Genomic DNA, 27,225 nt, shown 5'->3' on the forward strand with positions numbered 1-27,225 from the left:
CTGTATCCTGGGGAGCCCACCCCAGTACACGGCTTACATCTTGGTGTAGTCAGCAGGATACAGCGACCCTTATGGACGGCAACGCGGCAGAAAATCTTCCCCCGGCGCCGATCCAGGACCCAGCTCAGGATGTGCCAGTGCAAGGCCAACTTGCCCCAACACCACTGATACAGCTTGTCCCCGCCATGCATGTAGGGTACATCCCCGTGGGGGCACTGTTGCATCATATGCCAAATTTTGATGGTAAAAATAGCACATTGCGGGACTGGACTGAAAGGGTGCTAAGTGCGGTTAGAATGTGTAACCTGACCCCCGAGCTGCGGGCAGAGGTTGCATTGGGGGCTCTAGAGGGTGACGTCAGATGGACAGTGATGGTAAGGCCCGAATCCAAGAGAGACACCCTAGAGAAAATATTCTCCCTGCTGGAGAGAGACCCTGATACAGTACTCCAATGCCCTACAGGCAGTGGCGTACTGCCAATATAGGCAGACCAAGCCGTTGCTATGGGGCCCGCGGCACAGGGGGGCCCGGAGAGCATGAAAGGCTCCGCCCCCTACTCTGCACAAGACAGTGACAGTGTATTCATAGTTTCAGGCGGCATTCTTGAACTTCTCCCTTCGGCTCCAACCCCACCCATTGTTCGGGCTGCATCTCCCTCCCAGGCAAGGATCCTGCTGCTGCTGATTGGCCAGTGTATCAGGCAGCAGGCGCAGCGCAGCCAGGCACACATAGAGACTAGGGTGGCCACTGGCTTCACGGATCTCGCCGGCCACGCCCCCAAAACTTACAAACCACGCCCACCTTCGTGAAGCCACGCCCCCATCGCCTGCCGGGAAACGGGCGGAGGAGAGGTAAGAACTTGTGGAGGGGTCATGGGTGTCCTGGAGGGACAGTAGTAGTTATTAACGGTAACCCCTTTCAGCAGTACCCTATTCACAGTATTTATTAACCCTTTTCAGCAGTCCCCTGAGGGCTTAATAAATACTGTGAATGGGGAACTGCTGAAAGGGGTTAATAAATACTGTGAAAGTGTGAAGGGCCTTCACATAAACCCTTTTCAGCAGTCCCTCATTCACAGTATTTAACCCTTTTCAGTCCCCTCTTCACACTTATTTATTTCCCCCTTTCAGCTGTTCCCAGGACCCACACAGTAGGTATTATTAACCCCTTTCAAAATTACCAGCGCCTGCCCTTCCCCCCTTTGAGCAATCCCCGACGGCCCACAGCACAGACCAGGGAGTACCTCAGCGCAGCTGCGCTCCTCAGAGTCTGTTCCTCCACTTCCTGCGTGGCCGTGCCTGCACAAACCAGAATTGACTGGCGCGATGCAGGAGCTGCCGGACGTGCGACTGATGTCGGTGCGCTCTACGCCGTGATGTGAGTGATCCTTAAAGTGCCCCGTACTCGTCGAGTCTAGAGTCGCTGATGACCACAAAAAAGGAGGACTTCTGGCCGTCCGTCCTGGCCTTGTTCCGGACGGAGGACCAGGAGTCTAAAAACCGGACGTCTGGTCACCCTAATAGAGAAGTGCACTCAGCGTGGCAGAGTTATCCTCTGCGCTCACGTGCTGCCCGCCATCTGCCGCCCGCCCTCAAGACAGTCATCAGCCAGTGAGTGCCCCCCAGCCCTGGCCCATACTGAAGGACTGGTCAGTGAACACAGAAGTGTGCCACAGTAAGAGGACAGCAGCAGACTTAATATAAAGCTCATATATGGTATTGGTTGGATATGGGTATTCTTGATAGGGGGAGGGCAGCAGCAAGCAGTGGGGTTTGGGGGGAAGGGGGCCCTGTAGGATCATAGAGGACTCAGGAGGACAGTGTGCTTTCCCCCCCCCCCCCCCCCCCCTCACTCCCCGGGGAGAAGAGGGTGGAAGCACACTGTCCTCCTGAGTCCTCTATGATCCTACAGTCACCTTGCAGGGGCGGGGGGAGAATATGATTGGAGGCTATGTGCACACTTAGCATCAGCAGCAATGAGTTAAAGGGGTTATCCAACCCCTATAATGCCCCCCAAAATGCTCGGGTTAGGCACCTTACTTACCTCATTCCCCAGCACCCGCATTGCTCCTGATGCCCACACAGCCGCCACTGCCTCCCTCCCGTCACGCAGATTAATACATCCAGCGACATAGGGGGGAGCAGCCAATAGCAGGCCACAATGGGAACGAGCCTCCCTAGCATCGCGGGTGACGCTAGGGAGGCTCATTTCCGACGCAGCCTGCTATTGTCTGCTCCCCCCCATTGGGCATAAGTATTAACTGTATGCGGTGCCTGGGCAATTTGGGGGGCATAATAGGGATTAGATAGCCCCTTTAACCCTTAGGATACCCGAGGTTTTTTCATTTTTGCATTTTATTTTTCCTTCCCTATCTTCCTTGAGCCATAACTTTTTTTTGTGGGAAAACCCCACAATCTTTCCACCTTTTTAGGGGTTTTGTTCCTACAGCTTTACCTTTGTGGCAAAACTGACCTGTGCCCTTCATTCTCTGGGTCAGTACGATTACAACGATACCACATATGTATAGGTTTTTTATGTCTAAATAGTGTAAAAATACATTTACACTTTGATAAAAAAAAATTTTTTACTTTTTTACATCACCATATTCTGACCCCCATAACTTTTTTATAGTTATATGATCTACTGAGCTGTGGGGGGGCTAATTTTTTGCGGGATGAACTGTAGTTTTTATTGATACCCTTTTGGAGTGTGTGTGACTTTTTAAATCACATTTTATTACATTTTTTGGAGTGAGAGAAGTGATGAAAAAATGGCGCTGGTAACAAAGCTGTGTCAGGCTTTACCGCAGTGGGCACAGGCAGGAGGAGTGATATATATGCGGGCTCCTTCCCTGCACTTGTTCAGTTGTGCTCGCATACATATGGCGCCCTGTGCCCACTCTGCTAAAGCCTGACATCACCCATTTATGCCCGACTTTACCAAAGCAGACAGGCAGGAGCAGTGATGTGTGCTGTACATGGCTGAGAGCCTTACTCCCATACAGAGAGAGAATGGATTATAAAGCGCTATAAGCACCTGAATTCAGCACCTATTTCTTAAAGGGACACTGACAGGCCAAATCAGCATATATAGTTAGATATATGACATTGCAGGTCTTATACAGTATCCCCCCTGTCCACCTTATAAAGAGCGAAATATAAAGTTTTATAACCTGCTTGTCCAGTCACTAATCTGCCCAAGGGGCGGCGTTTCATGTGAAAATGCGCCCAGCCACCCTTCCCAACTGCCGTTCTGAAGCCCCGCCCAGCTCATCAATATTCACTTCGCTGGGCGGCGGCCAGAACTCTCCCCAGTCCCGATCCTGCGCATGGGCAATTCAATTGTCCGGGCATCGTTCATGCCCAATCTTCTGCGCCTGCGCCCCGCCGTGGTTAGATCGCGCCTGCGTACACACACAGCCTGCCTGCGTCTTCGAGGCAGCTGCAGCCTCAGCCTCAGCCATGCACTGTTCAGAGCAGCGCTTCAGAGCGCTGCTCACTCACATCGTCAAAGGGGTTAATTATAGACAATTGAATTGCCCATGCGCAGGATCGGGACTGGGGAGAGTTCTAGCCGCCGCCCAGCGAAGTGAATATTGATGAGCTGGGCGGGGCTTCAGAACGGCAGTTGGGAAGGCTGGCTGGGCGCATTTTCACATGAAACGCCGCCCCTTGGGCAGATTGGTGACCGGACAAGCAGGTTATAAAACTTTATATTTCGCTCTTTATAAGGTGGACAGGGGGGATACTTATATGCTTTTAAAAGACTGTATAAGACTTGTAATGTCATATATATAACTATATATGCTGATTTGGCCTGTCAGTGTCCCTTTAAAGGTTTCTAACGGTTTCAGTAGAACATGTATACATTTTTTTATTGGCAAATGGGGGTGTGGCAGGGGAGGAGCCAGGAGGTGGGATGGGCCAGGGGTGGGTAGTGGGCGGGGTTGGGGGCCCAATTCAGACTCTTGCTATGGGGCCCAGTGATTTCTGTGTACGCCCCTGCCTACAGGAGATGCTAAATGAAATACAGTGGCGAGATCCAGAGGCCATGGGAGCCTTCCGGGAGGTGGACTGGCTACTACGAGACTAGTTCATAGTGGGGCTCTCCAACAAGTTCTTACAGGACAAATTGGAAGAGATGACCTAGATGATGGCCAACATGACATTCTACAGTGTCTACCTAGCCGCCGTAGAGAGAGAGTTAGAGCACATGCCTGTGGTGGCGAGAGTAGTGAGTAGCACCCATGCTACAGGGGACCGGTTGGGGTCGGAAGACTCAGAGTCCTTAAAGGATGTGGTCCCGGCCATGCAGACAGAATTGAGAGAACTTCGGATGGAAGTATCCTAGATGAAGGCAGAATCTCCCCGGCCTCGGGAAATGACCCCAGCACCCCGCGCCGCTCCACCCGGGATAACTCAGGCACAGGAGTACGTCAAAAGGGGGTCCGTCTGTTGGGCTTGTCGACAGTACGGCCATATGACCAGAGAGTGCTCAGAACAGATGAAGTCAGAGCCGACATCCTGCAGCGGTACACCAGAAGCTAAGCCCTATGTGAGAAGAACACGACCTGTATACCAGCAGCCTTGTTATGGAAGCAGAGTTGGAAGGCCAGAAGGTATGCTGACTAGTTGATACAGGGTCAGAGTGCACCCTTATGCCTCTGGAGTTCTTCGAAAGACACTTTGGACATATGGTGGAGCCAGAAGACGGGAGTGCCAATAACAGAGAGATGGACGTCCGAGAGATAGTCTGGATGCAGGTACGATTGTTTGGGCAAGATGTCGGCAAGAAGGGGGTCGTGCTGGTGGACCATTTGTCCCAGATAGCAATGAATGTGACACTAGGTATGAATGTGCTGAGAGACCTAGACCATAAACTCTATGAAAAAGAAGGGCTGAAGAATTGACAACGGGCCACCACACACCGGCCAACCCAGAAGGTTCTACAGCAGATGGTGAGGAGCTGTAGTCTGCGAAAGAGCAACATGTCCGGTCGGCCCATTGGACATGTGAGGGTGCCGCGGAGGACCCCGGTGAAGATCCCACCTCAACAAGAACAAATATTGATGCTGCCAGTGGGGGCTGAACAACAGCTGAATGGACTGGCGGTCCTGATTGAGCCCGCTTACCAAGAGGAAATGCAGACTCGCCCACTGGTAGCCCGGGCCCTCACTATTATGAAGGATGGATGTGTGCCTGTACGCTGCCTCAACGTTGAAGACTGGGGCTTCACGATACAACCAGATAGGAGATTAGCCTGGACCTATGCTGTGGAGGTCCATCAAAGGGAGACCCCAACAGCGGAGTGTAATGGTCGAGTGATTACGGCCCGGATGGGGGTGGACTGCAAGACCCTGACTCCAGGACAACAGAAGTTGCTGGAAGACACCCTTTGGGAATCTCAGGAGGAGTTCTCGAGACATGTTGAGGACTTCGGGTGTGCTCCCTGCTCAGATCAGAGAACGTTACCGGCAGATCCCACCTAAAATGTACCAGGAGGAGAAGGACATGGTGGCAAGCATGTTGGAAAACCGGGTGATCCAGGAGAGTCAAAGTCCTTGGGCTGTTCCAGTATTCTTGGTGTGGAAGAAAAATGGGAGTCTCCGATTCTGCGTGGATTATCGGAAGCTGAATTCCCAGACCGTCCGGGATGCCTACCCCCTTCCGCGGATTGAGGAGTCGTTGTCCGCCCTGAGTCATGCAAAGTTCTTCTCAACTCTTGACCTGCCCAGTGGGTATTGGCAGGTAGCGGTGGCCAAGTGGGACAAAGCGAAGACCGCCTTCATCCTACCTATGAGACTCTACGAGTTCAACTGGATGCCATTCGGCCTTTTCAATGCCCCGGAAACATTCCAGCGGTTGATGGAGCACTGTCTGGGAGATCTCAACTTTGAGTCAGTATTGATATACCTGGACGACATAGTAGTGTTTGGGGCCTCCTTTGAGGATCACCTCCAGAAGCTGTGACAGGTCCTAAGACAGCTGTGAGACCATGGGCTCAAGATCAAGCCCAAGAAGTGCCAACTGTTTTGACAGCAGATAGAGTATTTGGAACATTTGGTCACCCAGGAGGGGGTAAAGCCGGCCCCCAGCAAGGTGGAGGCCATCCAGAAGTGGCCCCAGCCAAATACACTACAAGAGGTGCGGGCGTTCGTGGGACTGGCCGGCTACTACAGGAGGTTTATACCCAAATTTGCTCATTTGGTGGGCCAGTTAAACAAGTTATAAAGGGGCACTGCGGGGGGGGGGGGGGGGGGGGGGGGGGGCGAAGAATCATCCCAAATATGGACCCTGGCAACAAGAGGCATTTGAAGCAGTGAAGGAGGAACTGACAAGTGCCCCGATTCTGGCTTATGCGCGGTTCGACACCCCATTCCTGCTGTACACTGACGGAAGTCTACATGGTCCATCCCAAATCCAGGATGGACGTGAGAGAATCAATGCCTATGGCAGCCGGTCTCCGAGGGAGTCAGCGTACAACCCTGACAACTACAGCTCCTTTAAATTGGAACTACTGTCACTGGTGTGGGCCATGACCGAAAGGTTTGAAGAGTACCTGACAGGTGCAGAGGTGACCATGATGACAGACAACAACCCGTTAGCACATCTGGAGAATGCCAAGCTCGGTGCGCTTGAGCAGAGGGGGTTGGCTCGCCTTTCTAAGTACCAATACCGCATCAAGTCCCGGTCAGGTAGGTACAACGGCAACGCCGACGCACTCTCCCGAGTCCCTGTGGGGTTGTCGGCTCATAGTGCCGATGAGGAGTTAGAGGACACAAATTCCTGACCTTGGTCATTTACCCATGTTCCAGGACGTGGCACATTCAAGTGGGGTGGCATCCGCGATGCCAATGGTGCTGGGAAAGAAGTTGGCTGATAGGGAGATCATCCAGAATGACTGCCCGGAACTGTGGAAAGTGAAAGTATGGGTCCAGAACAAGATCTGGCCTCGGCCAGAAGAGCGGGCCCGTCTGACTTCAGAGGGCCAAAAGTAGTTGAGGCAGTGGGATAAGCTTACTGTTACCCAGGGCCTCCTGTGTCGGACCACAAACTTGCAATCAGAGTTGCAGTACTGGCGACAGATTGTCATCCCCATGTCATTGGGACCGGAGGCTGCCCGGGAAGCCCATGAGAGGGGTGCCCATTTTGGGAGCGATAAAACATTTAAGTGGCTCCAACAGCTGGTATACTGTCCAGATTTGGCAGATATAGTGGCCGAGGCATGTCTTAAGTGTCGGCCCTGTGTGCTGGGTAAGAGTACTGAACAGCGGGCTCCTGTCCAGGCCATCCGAACCCCAGCGTCTCTACAGCTCCTTATGATCGATTATGTACAGATTGGGTACTCTACCTCGGGACACTGATACTGTTTAGTCATGACAGATCATTTCACTAAGTATGCAGTGGCTGTACCCACCAGAGACCAGATGGCAGAGTCTGCCGCTGAAGCTGTCTGCAAATACTTTATACAGGTGTTCGGGTGTCCACGGAGGATACATTTGCAGTGTCCCACTCAGTGATGGACGTGGGCACTTCAAACTTTTCATATATGTATCTAATGTATTTCTGTATATCACTGTAATTCCTATTAACAGGTTGTTAGAGGTCATTACATCTATTCGCCCCTAGGTGGTGATGGCAGCACTCATATATATATATATATATGTATCTTAATTCCAAATGACTGTCTTACTGCGTCCCACCTCAGCAGCGATGGCGCGCTGTGAGAGACCCTGCTTATGCAGTTCAACAACCCGACCACGTTCAAAAAGGGTGAGTTTTTTTGCCTTTGCCATCACAACGTGTGACTACCTGACAGAAAATGACAATGAATCCACATCTTTGCAAAGATTTGGCCTTTTAAAGGCATGTGGTCCTAAACTTTGGATCAGCTGAAAAACAGCCTGTTTCAGTTTATTCGTTGTTTTCATTAAATTGAATGCTCAAAAAATGTTTTGTCTCACTCCCATTTCTTCTTGTTGCATGTTGAAGCTCTACTTGGAACCTTGTTAAGATCCAGCCATGATACATAAGATTTTTTGCCATTTTTCAAGTGGTCTTAAACTTTTGATCAGGACTGTAGTTTGGGGTTTTGCTAAGGAAGAGAGAGGAAGTTGGTGATAGAGGAGAGTTGCTAGTGAGAGGAGCAGAATCAGTCTAGTCCACCATGTAGCTCCAAATATAGCCTCTTGGCTCTGGCTAGGCCAAGGGAGCACCAAGAACAAAGACAGTATTACAGCAGCATAGCACAGACCAGTGAGTCTACGTCTGGTATAGAGATAGTCTAGTGGAAGTTAGAGCTAATTTAGCCAATGGACGTCACAAACAACAGTGACCAGGAGAAACCTAAAAGTACCTGGGCACATCCAGATGATTAATGCGCAAAGTTATCCTTTACCACATGCCTCTATGGACATAGTAGATGTGCTGCTACGCTGTTAAAATCTAAATAGTTTAATTCATATGATATTCTATATTTGGTTATATGCTCCCATCTAGTGGCTGTTTTTGGTAATGCACTTGTTTTTCTGGTTCGTGATATCTGTGATTCATTTCATTGCTCCACCCCTTCTCCTGTGTACCTCACTTCCTGTTTCTTCATACTGCTCCAGACATATGCACAGGTACACATGTATTCTCATGTACGCTTACAAAAGCATCATCTTTTGACAACACAATACCGGAATCCATCTGTTCTGCTGTACTCTGTTATCTGGCTTACAGAATAAAGCAACTTACACGGATAAACTCGGTGTTGGTGAGTTCAAGCTATCTAATAAGGATTGTCCGCAGTGATTATATCTGCTTATACAGGCCAGGCATAGAGGACTCACTAGGGATAAATCGCTATTACAACAATCGGAGTCAGAATAGTCAAAAGATGCATAGAATTCCTACAGCCTGCTGTGTATATGTGTGTGCCTAATCTGCAATCAAGCTCAGTGCCATCCGCCATCTTGTGAAAGCACATGGTCGCACAAGCTTACTGCACTTCAAGTGAATGTTCAAAACTGTTTCTCTACATTGCACTGTATTACCTCACCCAGTGGCGTACCGCCAATAGAGGCAGGGTATGCCACTGCTATGGGGCCCGCGGCACCGGGGGGCCCGGAGCGCTCGGAAGGCCCCGCCCCCTGCAACTGCGCTCACTGCAGGCTCAGAGGCGGTCTGTCTGCACACTTATAATTGGCTCCCAGCGCCGCCGATAATACCCCCCCCCCCGTCTGACTTCTCATTGACTCACTGTGCACTCCCTAGGACCCAGCCGCGCTCCCTCGGCTCGTGCGTCTGCTGCGCCTGCACTGCTTCACATACTGGGCCAATCAGCATTAGCAGTGTGTTAAGATCCTGCTGCTGATTGGCCCAGCCAGTGCAGGCAGCAGGCGCGCACCCGGCATGGAAGAACTTTAGAGTGAGTTGTGCTGCCCGGCCGCGACAGACGCCAGTGCCACCCAAAACCATCATCTCACAGCCAGTCCGGACCTGTGCCACTGCCAGCCGTCGTCCACACAGTAGGACTATCTTTACAACCGGGATCATTAATGAAAAAAATGTCTGTAGTGTACTAATAACAGTCTGTACTAATAACAGTCTCTTAGCACTGGCGTAACTAGAAATGACTGGGCAGTGGGCCCCACAGGAAATTTTTGAACGGGCCCCCCCCAGCTGTTTGGCACCTCTGACCGGCAGAGACACTTGACTTCTTCCCTAATACAGTCCAAATTCTAATTATCATCCAAAAGACAAGTCATGGAAATATATGTATACTGTAGTATGATATTTTGACAGTAAAGGTAAGAATAAAGGTCTTCTGGTTAGTACAGTATACTTTCTATATTTCCATGACTTGTCTATTGGACGATAATTGGACTGTATTAGGGAAGTCAAGTGTCTCTGCTGGTCAGAGGTGCCGGACAGCTGGGAGGGGGGCAATTCAAAAATTTCCTGTGGGGCCCGTTCAAAAATTTCCTGTGGGGCCCAGTCATTTCTAATTACGCTAGTGCTAATAGAGACTGTATAAAATGTTCCAGGTCCAGAACTTCATGTATAGGACTTTCTGAGGGCAGCAACAAGCAGAGTTCCTGTGGGGGTGGGCGGTACTGTAGGCTCATAGAGGACTCAGGAATGTGCCACCCCCCTCGCCCCCCCATGAACTCTGCTTGCTGTTAAAGGGAACCTGTCACCTCAAAAACACAAATAAAACCGCCAGCATTAGTCGTCCCCAGTCTGTTCATAATTAGAGATGAGCAAATTTCATATTTTAAAATTCGTTCACGCTTCGTTTGGTGGTAAATAGTGAATTGTATTATGGATTCCGTTACCATGGACCATAATGCAATTCCATGATGGAATGCATAACTGAATGCCTTTATAGGCAGCTTTATAGGCATTCCATTATTCATTCTGTCATAATAGAAGTCTAGGGCCTGCATAACGGATCCGTCCGGTTTGCGTTATTCTGGAGTCCTCAGTAGGTCATGTATACATTTCTTTATTGGCAAATGGGGGTGTGGCAGGGGAGGAGCCAGGGCAGGAGGTGGGATGGGCCAAGGTAGTGGGCGGGGTTAAGGGGCCCAATTCAGATTCTTGCTATGGGGCCCAATAATTTCTATGTACGCCCCTGACCTCACCTGTCTAAGCTGCTGTTCGTCTTCTTAAAGAGACAGTACCATTTTTCGCAAAATACTCAGCCTTCTTGCAGGAGTCTAATATAGAGGATTCTTCAGCAGAACTGACCAGGACTGATGCACTGAACCAACAAAGGGATCTCGCAGTGCAAAATGCTAAGTTTTAGGCAGAACTCTGCATTACTCAACTGCAGGAGACCAGCTCTCACAGATCCACCACAACCAAGCGCACTGCACTTTCTTCCAGATCCTCTAGTTCCAGAAGATCAACATTAAGCGATAAGTTAATAGAGGCCCGCGCTGATGCCGAATCCAAAAAGGCGCAAAGCTCCTTTACAAGAAAGCAAGCATAGATGGAAGGTCAAACGGCAGCTCATCAAGCAGAGATGGCAGCTCGTCAAGCAGAGATGGAAGCTCAAAGGGCAGCTCAACAAGCGGAGATGGCAGATCGTCAAGCAGAGATGGAAGCTCAAAGGGCAGCTCAACAAGCAGAGATGGCAGCTCAACAAGCCAAGATGGAAGCTCAAAGCAAAGCTCTCCAAGCAGAGGCAGATTCACAAATAAAGATTCTGCAAATGGAAGAGGAGGAAGCAGCATCCCTAGCAAGGCTGAAAGTCCTTGAACAAGCAATGGGACAAAGTACTAATTCAGACTGCCTTATACCAGTAGAACTGGAAGATCCAGCTGAACGCACCAGTGAATACGTTCTAAAGCATAACATCTGCAAAGATACAGATTCATCTCCTGTACCTCCTATTAACACTGTTCTGACTCTCAGCGCAGAGACCTCTCAGCTCTATATGTCTGAGCCTCTTCAAGTCTACAACGCAAGTACATCTATGCAGCAAACCGGATCAACTCATGTCAATAACAAGGTGACTTCCAGTGATAAGCCGCAACTCAAACAAAAGCCAGCACAAGCCTTAGAGACTACACCACAGTTAAACGCTCATGCACCATCATTTTACACTGGTAAACCTCACCCTACATCACCAGAGAACTTTCACACCCAAGGGGTTCCACAAGTTACTTTGACACCAAGGAGTGAGAGACCAGACATAAATGACTTTGCCAGATACATGGTACGCCATGAGCTCATTAACACCAGCCTCTCAAGGTTTGACGACTGTCCAGAGATTAACCTTCAAGGCTACTATTGCCGATCTCAACCTTACTGCTAAGGAAGTACTTGATTTGCTCATAAAGTGGCTGGGACCAGAATCTGCAGGTCATGTTAAAAGACTCAGAACAGTATATGTTGATCACCCAGATGCAGGTCTTGTTGCTGCATGGGCAAGACTTGTGCAAGCCTATGGTAGCTCTGAAGCCATAGAAAGCGCTCTATTCAAGAGACTGGAAAACTTCCCAAAAATAGGGAACAAAGACTATCGCAAGCTCCAAGATCTAAGTGACCTCCTCATGGAGCTAGAGTTGGCAAAGACTGACCCACGTCTACCTGGACTAAGCTTCTTGGACACCGCTCATGTTGTCAACCCAGTGGTGTCTAAACTGCCATACGGCCTACAAGAGAAATGGGCACAACAGGGCTCAAGATACAAAAGAGACTATAATGTATCCTTCCCTCCATTCTCATACTTCTGCAGGTTCATTAGTGATCAAGCCTGGATAAGAAACTATCCCAGCTTTAGCTTCAGTGAACCCAACCTGCCTGCTACATCCTCACCATCATCAAGGTATAATAACACAGCAGCTAAACGTAGAGACTTAAATAGAGCAATATCTGTTAAAAGGACAGACATCTCACCCTTCAAACCTCACCTTCTGATCAGGGCATTGTGGATGACAGAGATAAAGACCCTAATCGTCTAAGACCCAGATCCCTGGTTAAGCCTAAATTCTTTGAGATCTTTGGCATAGAGGGTCACGCAACACCATATACTCTCAGAACCTGTTCTGGTCGTGTTGAGACCTTCAACAGAAGGGTTGATGTATTCATGGTGTCTCATATCAACGAGGAAGAGGGCATACAACTACCAACGTTAGTCGAGTGCGACCAGATACCAGACGAAAGTTAAGAGATTCCCACTCCAGAAGCCGCATATCAACATCCTCATTTAAGGCACCTTGTTGATGAGATTCCTGCAAAGGACAAGAGTGCTGAAATCTTAGTCCTGTTAGGAAGGGACATTCTCAGAGTACATAAAGTACGCGATTAGTGCAATGGGCCTGACAACGCCCCTTATGCACAAAGACTTGACCTAGGCTGGGTAATAGTGGGCGATGTATGCTTGGACAGGATGTGTACGCCATCTGAGATCTACTCCTTCAAGACTTACGTGTTGGGAAACGGACGTGCATCCCACTTCAAACAGTGCCCTCACCATTATGAAGTAAAGGAGAAGCTTCTTGACATCATCCAAGTACCTGATGTTACTCCTGTCTTTTGTGATGGCAACCTAGGTACCACAGTGTTTTGTATTACAAGTGAGGACAACAAAATAGCCTTGTCATTTGAAGACAGAGAATTCATCAAAATAGTGGATAAGGAATTATTTCTGGATTAGTATAACAGCTGGGTTGCACCATTACCTCTTCCTACTACAAGGGCCAAACTCCCGACCAATCGTGAACAGGCTTTATCCAGATTCACCTCACTTCAACGAACACTAAGGAACAGGCCTGAAATGAAGGACCATTTCATCGCCTTTATGAAAAGGATCTTTGACAATGATCACGTCGGACCAGCGCCACCACTTCAAAGACATGATGAGTGCTGGTATCTGCCTTTCTTCAGAGTGCATCATCCACGTAAGCTAACAAATCAGGATAGTATTTGACTCTAGTGCCAAGCATCAAGGTATATCCCTAAACGATGTTCTTCTCACTGGCCCGAATCTAACCAACTTATGAGATTTAGAAGAGAACCAGTTGCCATAACTGCTGATACTGAACAGATGTTTCATTGCTTCATTGTACGCGAAGATCATAGGAACTTGCTCAGGTTTCTGTGGCACCGTGACAACAACATGGACAATAAGATTATTGAATACCGCATGAAAGTACATGTTTTCGGAAATAGTCCCTCACCTGCTGTTGCAACATACGGTTTACGAAGGACTGCCATTGATGGAGAAAAGGAGTATGGCGCGGATGCTCGACACTTCGTTTAGAGAGACTTTTATGTTGATGATGGACTTAAGTCTGTACCTTCAGACAAAGAAGCCATAGACCTGCTCCAAAGGACACAAGGTATGCTTTCTGAAGCTAACCTCAGACTACACAAAATTGCCTCAAATAGTGTTGCTGTTATGAAAGCCTTTCAACCTGGTGATCATGCCACAGGGTTTAAGGACTTAAATCTGGGAATGGACATGCCACCTATACAGGGAAGTCTGGGCCTATGGTGGGACTTATTAAAGGACACTTTTAGCTTTCAAGTCAGCTCTACAGACAAGCCATTTACCAAGCGTGGTGTTCTGTCAGTGGTAAACAGCCTATACGATCCAATGGGATTTGTGGCTCCCATCACCATACAAGGTAAAGCCTTACTTAGACAGCTCTCAGAGTCTCTTAAAGATTGGGATGCTCCACTGCCATCTGACAAGCTTTCAAAGTGGGAGTCCTGGAAGCAATCTCTACACGCCTTAGATGGAATCCATATACCACGCTGCTACACCTCAGCTTCCCTTGCTACGAGCCAGAGAAAAGAGCTTTACATCTTCTCAGACGCATCTACTGAGGCCATAGCGGCTGTTGCCTACCTCAAGATGAGAGACTCTTCTAATCAAACCCACATAGGGTTTCTGTTTGGGAAAGCTAAGTTAGCACCTAAGCCTGAGCACACAATTCCTAGGCTTGAACTTTGTGGGACTGTGCTAGCTGTAGAAATTGCAGATTTCATATATAACGCAAGCTAGACATTCAGATGATGACACCAAATTCTACACAGACAGTAAGGTTGTTCTGGGCTACATATACAACCAGACTAAACGTTTCTATGTCTACGTCAGCAACGGTGTAGAAAGAATCAGGAAATCATCTAACACCTGAATAATGGCAGTATGTCCTATCTGAAATTAATCCTGCAGATCATGCTACTAGGCCAGTGTCTGCAAGTGTATTTGCAAATTATTCCTGGTTAACAGGTCCTGAATTCCTTCTGGATCACACAGAAGAGACCACGGCTGATGTATTCGGTCTTCTAGAACCTGACAAGGATCCAGAGAACCCAACTATCCTTACCCCAGCTATCCTGCTTACCCAGAAGCTTGGGTCCTTTCCTGTTCCACCTGGAAACTTTAAAGATGGAAATCTGTGCTATGATCAATGGAAGCGAGTACAAAACCTTGCCAACTGCTTCTGGAATCGTTGGAAGATGGAGTATCTTTCCCCTCTGCAAGGACGCAGAAAATGGCAATGACAGGGCCCTAACATATAAGTTGGAGATCTCATTCTGCTCAAGGACCAGCAAGCCGAAAGAATCGAGTGGCCTATATGACTTATTGTGAAGAGCGTTCCTAGTGATGATGGTAAGGTACGCAAGGTGGGGGTGAAAGTTGCAAGACAAGGGACTGTAAAGACTTTCATCAGGCCTATCACGGATCTTATTCTGCTCTTGCCCTTTGGAGAATGAACCTATTTGCTTAGGCTGCTTAATCCTGCCTGAAACTTTAAGCAAGAAGTGTTTGAACTTTACTTGTTACACTTGAAACCTTGCCTTTTAGTTGTTGCATTATATGTCTGTTCTCTTTATGTTTTTAAGGTCCTTAGACATCAAGCAAATTGCACTGTTGTTTATTTGCAATTATATAACTACTGTTATGGTTTAAATAGTGACATTTTCAATGCCAGACGGGGAGTGTGCTGCTACTCAGTTAAAATCTAAATAGTTTAATTCATATGATATTCTATATTTGGTTATATGCACCCATCTAGTGGCCGTTTTTGGTAATGCACTTGTTTTTCTGGTTCGTGATATCTGTGATTCATTTCATTGCTCCACCCCTCCTTCTGTGTACCTCACTTCCTGTATCTTGTTACTGCTCAGCCATATGTACAGGTACACATGTATTCTCATGTACGCTTACAAAAGCATCATCCTTTGACCGCACAATACCGGAATCCATCTGTTCTGCTGTACTCTGTTATCTGGCTTACAGAATAAAGTAACTTACATGGATAAACTCGGTGTTGGTGAGTTCAAGCTATCTGATAAGGATTTTCCGTAGTGATTATATCTGCTTATACAGGCCAGGCATATAGGTCTCACTAGGGATAAATCGCTATTACAACAATCAGAGTCAGAATAGTAGACCTTAATTCTTCAGTGAGCATCCTTTCCAAAGAATGCAGCAGAAGATTGATGCCTGCCATTAAGGAGCCGCCCTGTGGATTGCTATTGACCAGTAAGAGTTATTATATCCAGTACCTGAAGGCTAAACAGTGGACAAAGTATAGATACATATAGAAAGAAGGGAAAACTCCTCACATTACAATTGCCAAGCCTGTAATAAGGAATACAGCTGGACCAATATCTACACTATTGCTTCACCATACTGCTTAAGTAAAGTTCAACTGTTTTACTATCATCGATTTCTCATCCTTTATACCACCAACCTTTGCACCTAACGGTGCTGGCGTCACAAAAATCCTGGGGTCCCAGCCTCCATATCACACAAAACACCTATACTATCAAGGGCACCTAAACTACCATCTGGCTGGTGATCCCTGTACTAGAGAGTGCCCCGGAGGATTTAGTGCTGTCTTCCCCTTCACTGCACACCGGCCCAGGGAGGCTCTGCTTACCGTGAGTGCAAAGAACTACTACCCCCATTGGACCACAGTAGCTCACATGTTGCCCCTGCGGCCCGGTCGCTGCACATTCGGACCAGGAGGCATGTTTTCAGGGTACTCTAATGAATGAGTTGTACCAACTGTATGGGATCGAACGTTCCTGCACCACCCCCAGGGAAATGGGGAGTGCGAGCGGTTCAACCGCACCTTGCTCCAGATAATGCAGACTCTGGAGGACAGCCAAAAGGATCGGTGGCCCGAGTACCTACCTAAACTGATGTGGGCCTATAACAACAGGGTACTCAGTACCACTGGATACTCCCCACATATGCTCATGTTTGGGAGAGCCGGACATGAGATTGAAGATCTCCAAATGCCCGATCCGATGGAGCCACCACCGAGAAATACCACCGCATGGGTGCAAGAGCACCGCCGCCGGATGAGAGAGATCCACAAGATTGTGGGGGAGCGCCTGGGACAAGTGGTACACCCTAACCCAAGACCAGTGCAGAGGCATGGCTATGCCCCGGGTGATCGAGTGATGGTCAAAGCCAAGCGGCTGTCTGGGAAGTTGGGTGGGCAGTGGGAGGTGGTCCCATACACGGTGAAGAGGAGGGTAGACCCTGCAATCCTAGTCTATGAGGTAGAGCCAATAGGGACTTGGGGGCCCACACAAAACTTGCCTCCTCCTGCTCAGAGTACAGAGGAAATACCCTTAGAGGAAGAGGAGGAATGGTGTGTTGTCCCTGCCCCTGTACCCACAGAGGCTCCAGCCATGGCAAGCAGTCAGGAGCCCCTCTCCCATTAAATGTGCCTGACATCTCCAGTGCTTCTGAGCCTATTACTCTACGAAGGTCAACGAGGCCCAATGCTGGTGTGCCCTTATGCCCAGGATGAGTTTGTATGGGGAGGCTTGCCGAGTTTGACACTCTAATGGGGTGGCATGTGAGATGGGGAAACATCTCTCCTTGTCTGAACACTGTTTGTGTAGATTAAATTAAATGTTCTGGACTGACATCCTGCTGTTTGGCCACAAGATGCCGCTATTTCCTAAACACATCTACAGACTGCACATATATCTCCATATTCATGAGAGAGGTGGGGTTTACAAAAAGTCTAGCGAGAAGAGAAGGATAGAGCAGCCACCTTAGAGGGAGGTGAAACTAAGGGATGGTGATGAGCGGCAATGGCAATATTTGTTTTCGCGATATTTCGTGATTTTTTTGCATAATATTTGTAATAAATTCGCGAATTCTAAAATTCGTCATCTCCAGTCATTATTTTCACGATTGCGCAAATCAGCACTAATGATGCTCATATTTTTTGCGCAATACATACACCATCACATTTTATCAGGTCTGAGTACTTATTAGTGATTGGTGCATTAAGTATTGTTGTGACATCACAGCACTATGTCTGTAGCATGTATGTATGGACAGCAGAACCTATCACACTACCTAACACCCTGCACTGGAACCTATCAGCTACACTATATCACTATCTAACCTACACTATCTCCCACTAACTATCTGTATTATATATATATATATAAGCTAACTATCTAATGTAATTGGATAAGGAATAGGATCCAGATGAAAGCACAGAGCACAGCAATGTCACTGCTCTTTCTCTCAGAACTGCAAAAAAACTGCAGAAAATGGCTGCTGGGGAGGTTCTTATAGGCAACTTTCCTACTGGTTGCTAGGAATGCTGCTAAGCTCAGACAAAGATATTGCAGCCTTCTCATTGGCCCACAAGCAAGAAGGGAGGTTACTGATGAGAAATAAATCTAGAATATTCGCGATTACGAATATATAGCACTGTATTCTACATCTTCACGAATTCTCGTAGTGCCGATATTCGCGCTAAAAATTTGCGATTAGAATATTCGCGATCAACACTACTAAGGAGCTGTGTGAGCAGAGAATCTGATGACATCCAGGTGTGAGAGCATCCCTCAGTGACCAGAGCTGCAGCTAAGTGAAGCTGATCGTGTCCAAGACTCTGATCCTGTCCAGAGGAAGGAGGATTGCTGCCAGGAACGCTGATGAGAGCAGAGAAACAAAGAAACATACACTGCAGGACCGCATGCTTGTTGGAGAGACATTTGTTCTATTCAGAGTCACCAGTGGATGCAGAGCAGACCCAGGTCGGTAAGATCGTGCACGCACCTCATTACAGTATTGGCGCCTAGAGACTGAGACCAGGCCTGTAGTTAGTTACCGTAGTTAGGGTCTCTGTTTGTGTCAGGCCACAAGTGTTACTACTGTTCATTTCAAGGACTCCATAACTTAAAGTGACATTGCACATTGGAGAGCTGATAAACTTCCCACAAACTCAAGCCAGGCTGGCGTTTTGCTCAGAAGGAATACTCAGGCATGTGCTACAGGACCAGTTATGGGAGGGGGAATACTTTAGAGCATTGTAAGAATGTAAGCCGTTGTGCTGCACCGCAGGCTAGCCATTACCATACACCCATACAGTTATTTTTGTTTTTAGGGTAATAACAGGGTAGGTGTTGTAGTTTAGTTGTAAATTACTGCACTTTCCTCCTGCATCCATCGGAGGGCGCCGCGCTGTGCAGCACAAGGGTGTATGTAAATTGAGTGTATTTTTCCAACATTTGTGGTTGTGTTTATTGCCACATTTAAGTAAAATTCTGTTTTGGAAAAAGCTGGTGGTGGAGTTGCTTTCCTCGTTCGTGACTTCACCCCAGTACACGGCTTACATCTATATGGGTCCTGCATGACCTCATGGGATGCTTGTTCTACTATTTGATTTGTTAGATTTAAACATAAATCAATCTCTGTCAATGGGATGTTGACTTCAGCGATTAAGTGAGAGGAAGAGCCGTCCCGGGAGTGACAGAGACTGATCCCAGAGGAGGAGACCAGGTAAGTATGATCTCCACAGCGGGTCAGCCACCCTGGGGGGGGGGGTCTTCATTAGTCTTGGACAACCCCTTTAATGCTCATAAAGCACAAATACACCTGTATCCGCTATCACTTAAGCCGATGACTGAGGACTCAATGACTCAACTTCCACCGAATCCTCTAGTCACCTCCCAAACTGCACTCTGAATTCATTACCTGAATTGAATGGGAGAGGCAGCCACTGGTGCGATGGGTGTACCCCACTGTGTTCAGCGCCTCCCTGGCAAAATCCTCTGCAGTCTTCATAAGAATATTATTCGGTACATTCTCCGTCATGTTGGTGGAAACCATAAGGGGCATCACAGACTGTGGGCACACAAGAAGGCAAGCCATTATCAATGGTGTATCTAATCCTATCCTGTGTGATACTGTCTGCTGAGCTGTGTATCTAATCCTATCCTGTGTGATACTGTCTGCTGAGCTGTGTATCTAATCCTATCCTGTGTGATACTGTCTGCTGAGCCGTGTATCTAATCCTATCCTGTGTGATACTGTCTGCTGAGCTATGTATCTAATCCTATCCTGTGTGATACTGTCTGCTGAGCGGTGTATCTAATCCTATCATGTGTGATACTGTCTGCTGAGCCGTGTATCTAATCCTGTCCTGTGCGATACTGTCTGCTGAGCTGTGTATCTAATCCTATCCTGTGTGATACTGTCTGCTGAGCTGTGTATCTAATCCTATCCTGTGTGATATTGCCTGCTGAGCCGTGTATCTAATCCTGTCCTGTGCGATACTGTCTGCTGAGCTGTGTATCTAATCCTATCCTGTGTGATACTGTCTGCTGAGCTGTGTATCTAATCCTATCCTGTGTGATATTGCCTGCTGAGCCGTGTATCTAATCCTGTCCTGTGTGATACTGTCTGCTGAGCTGTGTATCTAATCCTATTATGTGTGATACTGTCTGCTGAGCTGTGTATCTAATCCTACCCTGTGTGATACTGTCTGCTGAGCTGTGTATCTAATCCTATCCTGTGTGATAATGTCTGCTGAGCCGTGTATCTAATCCTATCCTGTGTGATACTGTCTGCTGAGCCGTGTATCTAATCCTATCCTGTGTGAAACAGTCTGCTGAGCTGTGTATCTAATCCTATCATGTGTGATACTGTCTGCTGAGCTGTGTATCTAATCCTATCCTGTGTGATACTGTCTGCTGAGCCGTGTATCTAATCCTATCCTGTGTGATACTGTCTGCTGAGCTGTGTATCTAATCCTATCCTGTGTGATACTGTCTGCTGAGCTGTGTATCTAATTCTATCCTGTGTGATACTGTCTGCTGAGCTGTGTATCTAATCCTATCCTGTGTGATACTGTCTGCTGAGCTGTGTATCTAATCCTATCCTGTGTGATACTGTCTGCTGAGCTGTGTATCTAATCCTATCCTGTGTGATACTGTCTGCTGAGCTGTGTATCTAATCCTATCCTGTGTGATACTGTCTGCTGAGCTGTGTATCTAATCCTATCCTGTGTGATACTGTCTGCTGAGCTGTGTATCTAATCCTGTCCTGTGTGATACTGTCTGCTGAGCTGTGTATCTAATCCTACCCTGTGTGATACTGTCTGCTGAGCCGTGTATCTAATCCTATCCTGTGTAAAACAGTCTGCTGAGCTGTGTATCTAATCCTATCATGTGTGATACTGTCTGCTGAGCTATGTATCTAATCCTGTCCTGTGTGATACAGTCTGCTGAGCTGTGTATCTAATCCTATCCTGTGTGATACTGTCTGCTGAGCTGTGTATCTAATCCTGTCCTGTGTGATACAGTCTGCTGAGTTATGTATTGTGACGGTAGTAGAAAATATCCTCGTCAAGCATTCCCTTCTTCCCATAAAAGAAAATCACCCAATATTCCACGAGTAGGAATATCCCTGGAATCGCCGAATAATCCACACATGAGTCAACTTAATGCTGGAACAAGACTGATTTACTGGTACACAGAACTCACAATTTATGCAGCAAAAACTCCTCCTCTGGGCCAGGCTAGATAATTGAGTTTTACCAATACACACAGCTCAATTATCTGCTGGCCAGAACATTTACAATTCTTAACAATTTCACACAAGTACTTTCTATCCCACATACAAACATAATCTCAACATCATTGTCCGGTACACGAATACATTCATTCTTGACACTTGGAACCGAACAATATAGTCCTCAAAATAGCAGGGAGAGAATCAAACTGAAGCATATAGGCAATTGCATAAAAGTCCTTCACAATGGCCCCCCTTTTTCTCCCTGCTCCGGCAACTCGGTTGGACCTTTCCTGGTCCAGTAGGGTTGACGGGTTCAGAGCTTTTAGTCCGAGGTTAAATCCGTTTGGCGTGACAATCCATCGGCATTCCCGTTTTGCTTGCCTGGGCGATAATGAATCGTAAAGTCATAGGGCTGTAAGGCCAAGCTCCAGCGTAGCAAACGGGCGTTGTCCCCTGAAACCCGGTTAAGCCACACCAAGGGGTTGTGATCGGTGATGAGAGTGAACGCCCGGCCATAAAGGTAAGGTGTGAGCTTTTTGAGTGCCCATACCAAGGCCAAACACTCTTTTTCAATGGTGGCATAACTGACCTCCCTTGGCAACAGCTTCCGACTCAGGTATGCCACCGGGTGCTCTCCTCCATCCTCCCCGATCTGGCTTAGTACTGCCCCCAGTCCAAACATTGAAGCGTCTGTATGGACAATAAATCTTTTGTTAGGATCTGGGGTAACCAACACCGGAGCATTAACCAGAGCAGTCTTTAGTGCTTGGAAAGCCACCTCGCATTCCGGGGACCACAGGACTTGTCGGGGTAGCTTCTTTTTGGTCAAGTCGGTCAGGGGTTTGGCCAGGGCACTATAGTCGGGTACAAAGCGTCTGTAATAGCCGGCTGTGCCTAAGAAAGCCATGACTTGTGTCTTGGTGTGGGGAGTGGGCCAATTGGCAACGGCCTCGATCTTAGCCGGCTCCGGCCGTTGCTTACCACATCCTACTCGGTGGCCCAAATATTGTACCTCCGCCATACCCAAGTGACATTTGTCGGGTTTCAGGGTCAGCCCGGCCCCCCTGATCCTATCTAATACTACCCCTACGTGCTCTAGGTGCGCTTCCCAGGTATCGCTGTGGATGGCGATGTCATCCAGGTAAGCGCATGCAAAGCTCTGGAGACCCCTAAGTAACTGATCCACCATCCGTTGGAAGGTGGCCGGGGCGTTCTTCATCCCGAACGGCATAACCCGGAATTGGTATAGGCCGAACGGGGTGATGAAGGCCGACTTGGGTATGGCATCTTCTGCTAGGGGAATCTGCCAATATCCCTTGCATAGGTCTATTGTGGTCAGATACTTCCCTGCAGAGATACGGTCAAGCAGCTCGTCCATCCGTGGCATCGGATAGGCGTCTGTAACTGTCTTGTCATTGAGGCGCCGGTAATCTACACAGAAGCGGGTTGTCCCATCCTTCTTTGGCACTAAGACTACCGGCGAGGCCCAAGGACTTTCTGAGGGTTCGATTACGCCTAGCCGAAGCATCTCATCTATCTCCTTCCGCATCCCTTCCCGGACTGCTTCGGGGATACGGTAGGGAGGCTGTCTCAGGGGTGCCTGTCCTGGAGTCTCTACCTTGTGTATGGCTAGGAGTGTGTATCCAGGCTCCTGAGAGAATGTGGCCTGTTTTGTTTCTAGTAAGCGGACAGCTTGATCCCGCTCTTGCGGCTCCAGCTGTTCACCTAGCTGGACTTTCTTTATCTGGGTCATCCCTTCGTTACTGCCCAATAGGTCGGGAAGGGGTAGGGTCTCTGTGTCTTCTCCTGCTGGTGCACAGATAGCGGCTACCTCCTCTGCCCGTTCCTGATAGGCCTTGAGCATGTTGATGTGAAAGGTTCGTTTCACATCTTCATCCTCGCAGCTGGCTATCGTGTAGGTAGTGTCGCATATCTGTCCTATAACTTTATAGGGGCCCTGCCAGGCGGCCTGGAGCTTGTCTGTTCGGACCGGCCTTAATACCATGACCTTTTGGCCTATCTGAAAGCTCCGGTGCCTAGCCCGTCGGTCATACCATACCCTCTGGCGCTGTTGGGCCGCCCGGAGGTTCTCTCGCACTGTCTGGGCTAATTCCTCCATGCGGTCCCTCAGCTCCAGGACATAAGGTACAACCGGGGTCCCCTCAATCTCTGTCTGCCCCTCCCAGTGATCCTTGATGAGATCTAAGGGCCCCCTCACCCGCCTCCCATAGAGAAGTTCGAAGGGTGAGAATCCGGTCGATTCCTGCGGTACCTCTCGGTAGGCAAAGAGAAGGTGTGGCAGGAATCGCTCCCAATCCTTGTATGCCCCCGTGAACGACTTCAACATTTGCTTTAGCGTTCCGTTGAAGCGCTCGCACAGGCCGTTAGTCTGGGGATGGTATGGGGAGCTAGTCAGGGATTTAACTCCACAGGTTTTCCATATCTGCTGGGTTACCTCGGCCGTAAATTGGGTACCTTGGTCGGACAGAACCTCCTTGGGAAAGCCTACTCGGGAAAATACTTTAACTAGGGCCTCTGCTACGGTCTCAGCCTGTATGTTAGAGAGAGCTACCGCTTCGGGGTAACGGGTGGCGTAGTCTACTATGGTGAGTATATACCGCTTGCCGGAACGGCTAGGTTGGGCCAGGGGCCCTATAATGTCCACGGCTACCCTTGTGAACGGTTCTTCAATAATGGGCATGGAAACTAGTTTAGCCTTTGGGTGGTCTCCCTTTTTACCTATACGTTGGCATACCTCGCACGTTTGACAATACGCCCTGACGTCGTCGGACACCCCAGGCCAGAAGAAGTTCTGGGTTATCCGATACCCTGTCTTGCGTATTCCCAAATGGCCTGCCAAGGGTACGTCGTGCCCAATCCTCAATAACTCCTGGCGGTATTTCCGGGGAACTACCAGCTGGCGTTTTTGCTTAGGCCCTGGTGTATTACCCCGGGTCTCGGTGAGCCTGTACAAGCGGCCTTCCTCCCAGATAAATTGCTCCTTCTCTAACCCCCCTTGGCCCCTCCTGGCTTTCTCTCGATACTTTCTGAGGGAAGGGTCTCTGGTCACCTCCCGCCCAAAATCCTCTGGGGTGTCCCAGGGTAGGGGTTCTACAGTCAAGGATAGGTTGGGTTGGCTTACCTGGGTCTCAGTAGGAAGCGGATGGCTCTCGGCAGCGCGACTTTGTGCTCTGGTGGTTACTGCGTGGGCCTCCTGAGCGGGGGTAGAGGCGAACGCCGAAGTCAGGGGGCCAATGTCGTTGCCCAGGATGACTTCAGAAGGTAAGTCTTTCATGACGCCCACATGAACATTGCCAGCTCCCGCACCCCAGTCTAGGTGTACCTGTGCAGTAGGAATACGGTATACTGCCCCCCCTGCCACTCTCACAGCAATTGATTTCCCCGGTTTCTCTGATGCCTTAATAAGGTGTCTTTGTACCAACGTGATGGTTGCCCCACTGTCTCTTAATCCCCGGGCGGTTTTTCCGTTAACCATGACCAGCTGACAATGGTGTTTCCTGTTGTCCGTAATAACAGATTGTACCATGAGGGCTTCGTAAAGGGTGCCCAATGGTTCTTCCTGACCCAGTTCCTGGGGATCCCAAGCCGAGTCTACACAATGGGCTGCTGCTGGTGGGCGGTACCCAGGTCGAGACCAATTTGACCTGGTGTTGTTATCCATGGGGCAATTCTGCTTGTAGTGACCCAGCTGTTTGCACCGGAAGCAGCGTTGTTCATTGTCCTCCTGGCGTGGATAGCGAGGGCTAGATGTCACCGGTCTGTTAGGAGGTTGGTATCTAGCGGCTGGTGGGTGTGAGGGCACCGTTGGTCGTGGAGGTTGTACCCGTGGTGTGACCGGGTTCGTCTGGCGAGTATCCGCATATTCATCCGCCAACTTAGCGGCCTCTGGTAGAGTCATGGGCCTGCGATCTCTCACCCAGTCTTTGACATCCGTCTGGATGTGATTGTAAAATTGTTCCAGGAGCATTAGTTGTAAAATGTCCTCTGCGGAGGTGGCCTGGCTGCTGTTGACCCAGTTAGAGGCCGACAGGGATAACTGGCATGCCCATTCCACGTAAGAGTCTTTCGTGGTTTTGCGTGAGTCCCTGAACTTTTGTCGGTAGGACTCTGGGGTTACTGCATAACGAGCCAGGAGCACTTCTTTAACCCTGGCGTAGCTATGGATCTCCTGCTCTGGCACGGTCCGGAAAGCATCAGAAGCTTTGCCTGACAGTTTGCCTGACAATATTGCGACCCACTCTCCTCTATCTATTCGGTGCAGGTTACATTGTCGCTCAAAATCTGCCAGGTAATTATCAATGTCACAGTCTTTTTCATCAAAAGCTTTAAAAGCGCTAAACGGAATCTTCCTTGTGTCTGCTGTGCTGTACTCACTGTTTGGAGAATGTGCGGCTGCTCGTTGGACTGCTGCCAATTTTAACTGTAGCTCTGCGTCTCTTATTTGTTTAGCCTCCTCCGCTAACAGGTTCATCACTTTCAGCACCACATCCGCTGTTGGGTTCGGACCGAACCATGCTAGCTTCTCTCTCATTGACTTGTTGGCTGGTGATTCCTCCTCCTGAATCACTGGTGTCCCCATCTCTTGTACTGCTGGCGTTGCTGCAACCAAGTTCTCCTGGTCTAGCTCCATTAATTTCTGCTATAATGACCCGCTTGGTTTTGTTGCTAGCAATCCTTCCACGGACTTCCAGTAGTTCTTTAAGTGTATTTCTTTTAAGCAAGGTGTACCAGCCTTCCATTCACTGTTCCCAGTGTCTGCTTGGAATCCTGGTGTAAAGGAAAGTAGAAGGGAAAATCCCGCTGCTGCCAACCAATTGTGACGGTAGTAGAAAATATCCTCGTCAAGCATTCCCTTCTTCCCATAAAAGAAAATCACCCAATATTCCACGAGTAGGAATATCCCTGGAATCGCCGAATAATCCACACATGAGTCAACTTAATGCTGGAACAAGACTGATTTACTGGTACACAGAACTCACAATTTATGCAGCAAAAACTCCTCCTCTGGGCCAGGCTAGATAATTGAGTTTTAAGAATACACACAGCTCAATTATCCTAAAACTCCTCCTCTGGGCCAGGCTAGACAATTGAGTTTTACCAATACACACAGCTCAATTATCTGCTGGCCAGAACATTTACAATTCTTAACAATTTCACACAAGTACTTTCTATCCCACATACAAACATAATCTCAACATCATTGTCCGGTACACGAATACATTCATTCTTGACACTTGGAACCGAACAATATAGTCCTCAAAATAGCAGGGAGAGAATCAAACTGAAGCATATAGGCAATTGCATAAAAGTCCTTCACATGTATCTAATCCTATCCTGTGTGATACAGTCTGCTGAGCTGTGTACCTAATCCTGTACTGTGTGATACAGTCTGCTGAGCTGTGTATCTCATCCTATCCTGTGTGATACAGTCTGCTGAGCTGTGTATCTAATCCTATCCTGTGTGATACTGTCTGCTGAGCTGTGTATCTAATCCTATCATGTGTGATACTGTCTGCTGAGCTGTGTATCTAATCCTATCCTGTGTGATACTGTCTGCTGAGCTGTGTATCTAACCCTATCCTGTGTGATACTGTCTGCTGAGCTGTGTATCTAATCCTATACTGTGTGATACTGCCTGCTGAGCTGTGTATCTAATCCTATCCTGTGTGATACTGCCTGCTGAGCTGTGTATCTAATCCTGTCCTGTGTGATACTGTCTGCTGAGCTGTGTATCTAATCCTATCCTGTGTGATACTGTCTGCTGAGCTGTGTATCTAATCCTATCCTGTGTGATACTGTCTGCTGAGCTGCGTATCTAATCCTATCCTGTGTGATACTGTCTGCTGAGCTGTGTATCTAATCCTATCCTGTGTGATACTGTCTGCTGAGCTGTGTATCTGATCCTATCCTGTG

At 48.4% G+C, this 27,225-nt stretch overlaps 1 protein-coding gene across 2 annotated transcripts in view; it reads right to left on the reverse strand.

Moving 5' to 3' along the window:
* The window catches only part of LOC120986586 (very-long-chain 3-oxoacyl-CoA reductase-B-like), an 83,011-nt gene that overhangs the window by 8,669 nt on the left and 47,117 nt on the right, over positions 1-27,225 (reverse strand). For both annotated transcript variants that reach the window (XM_040415248.1, XM_040415247.1), the window contains one exon: positions 19,471-19,620. In XM_040415248.1, the coding sequence (XP_040271182.1) occupies positions 19,471-19,620 (150 nt within the window). The remainder of the gene's footprint in view (positions 1-19,470; positions 19,621-27,225) is intronic.

Source organism: Bufo bufo, chromosome 1 (assembly GCF_905171765.1).
Source record: "Bufo bufo chromosome 1, aBufBuf1.1, whole genome shotgun sequence".
NCBI classification, from domain to species: Eukaryota; Metazoa; Chordata; class Amphibia; order Anura; family Bufonidae; genus Bufo; species Bufo bufo.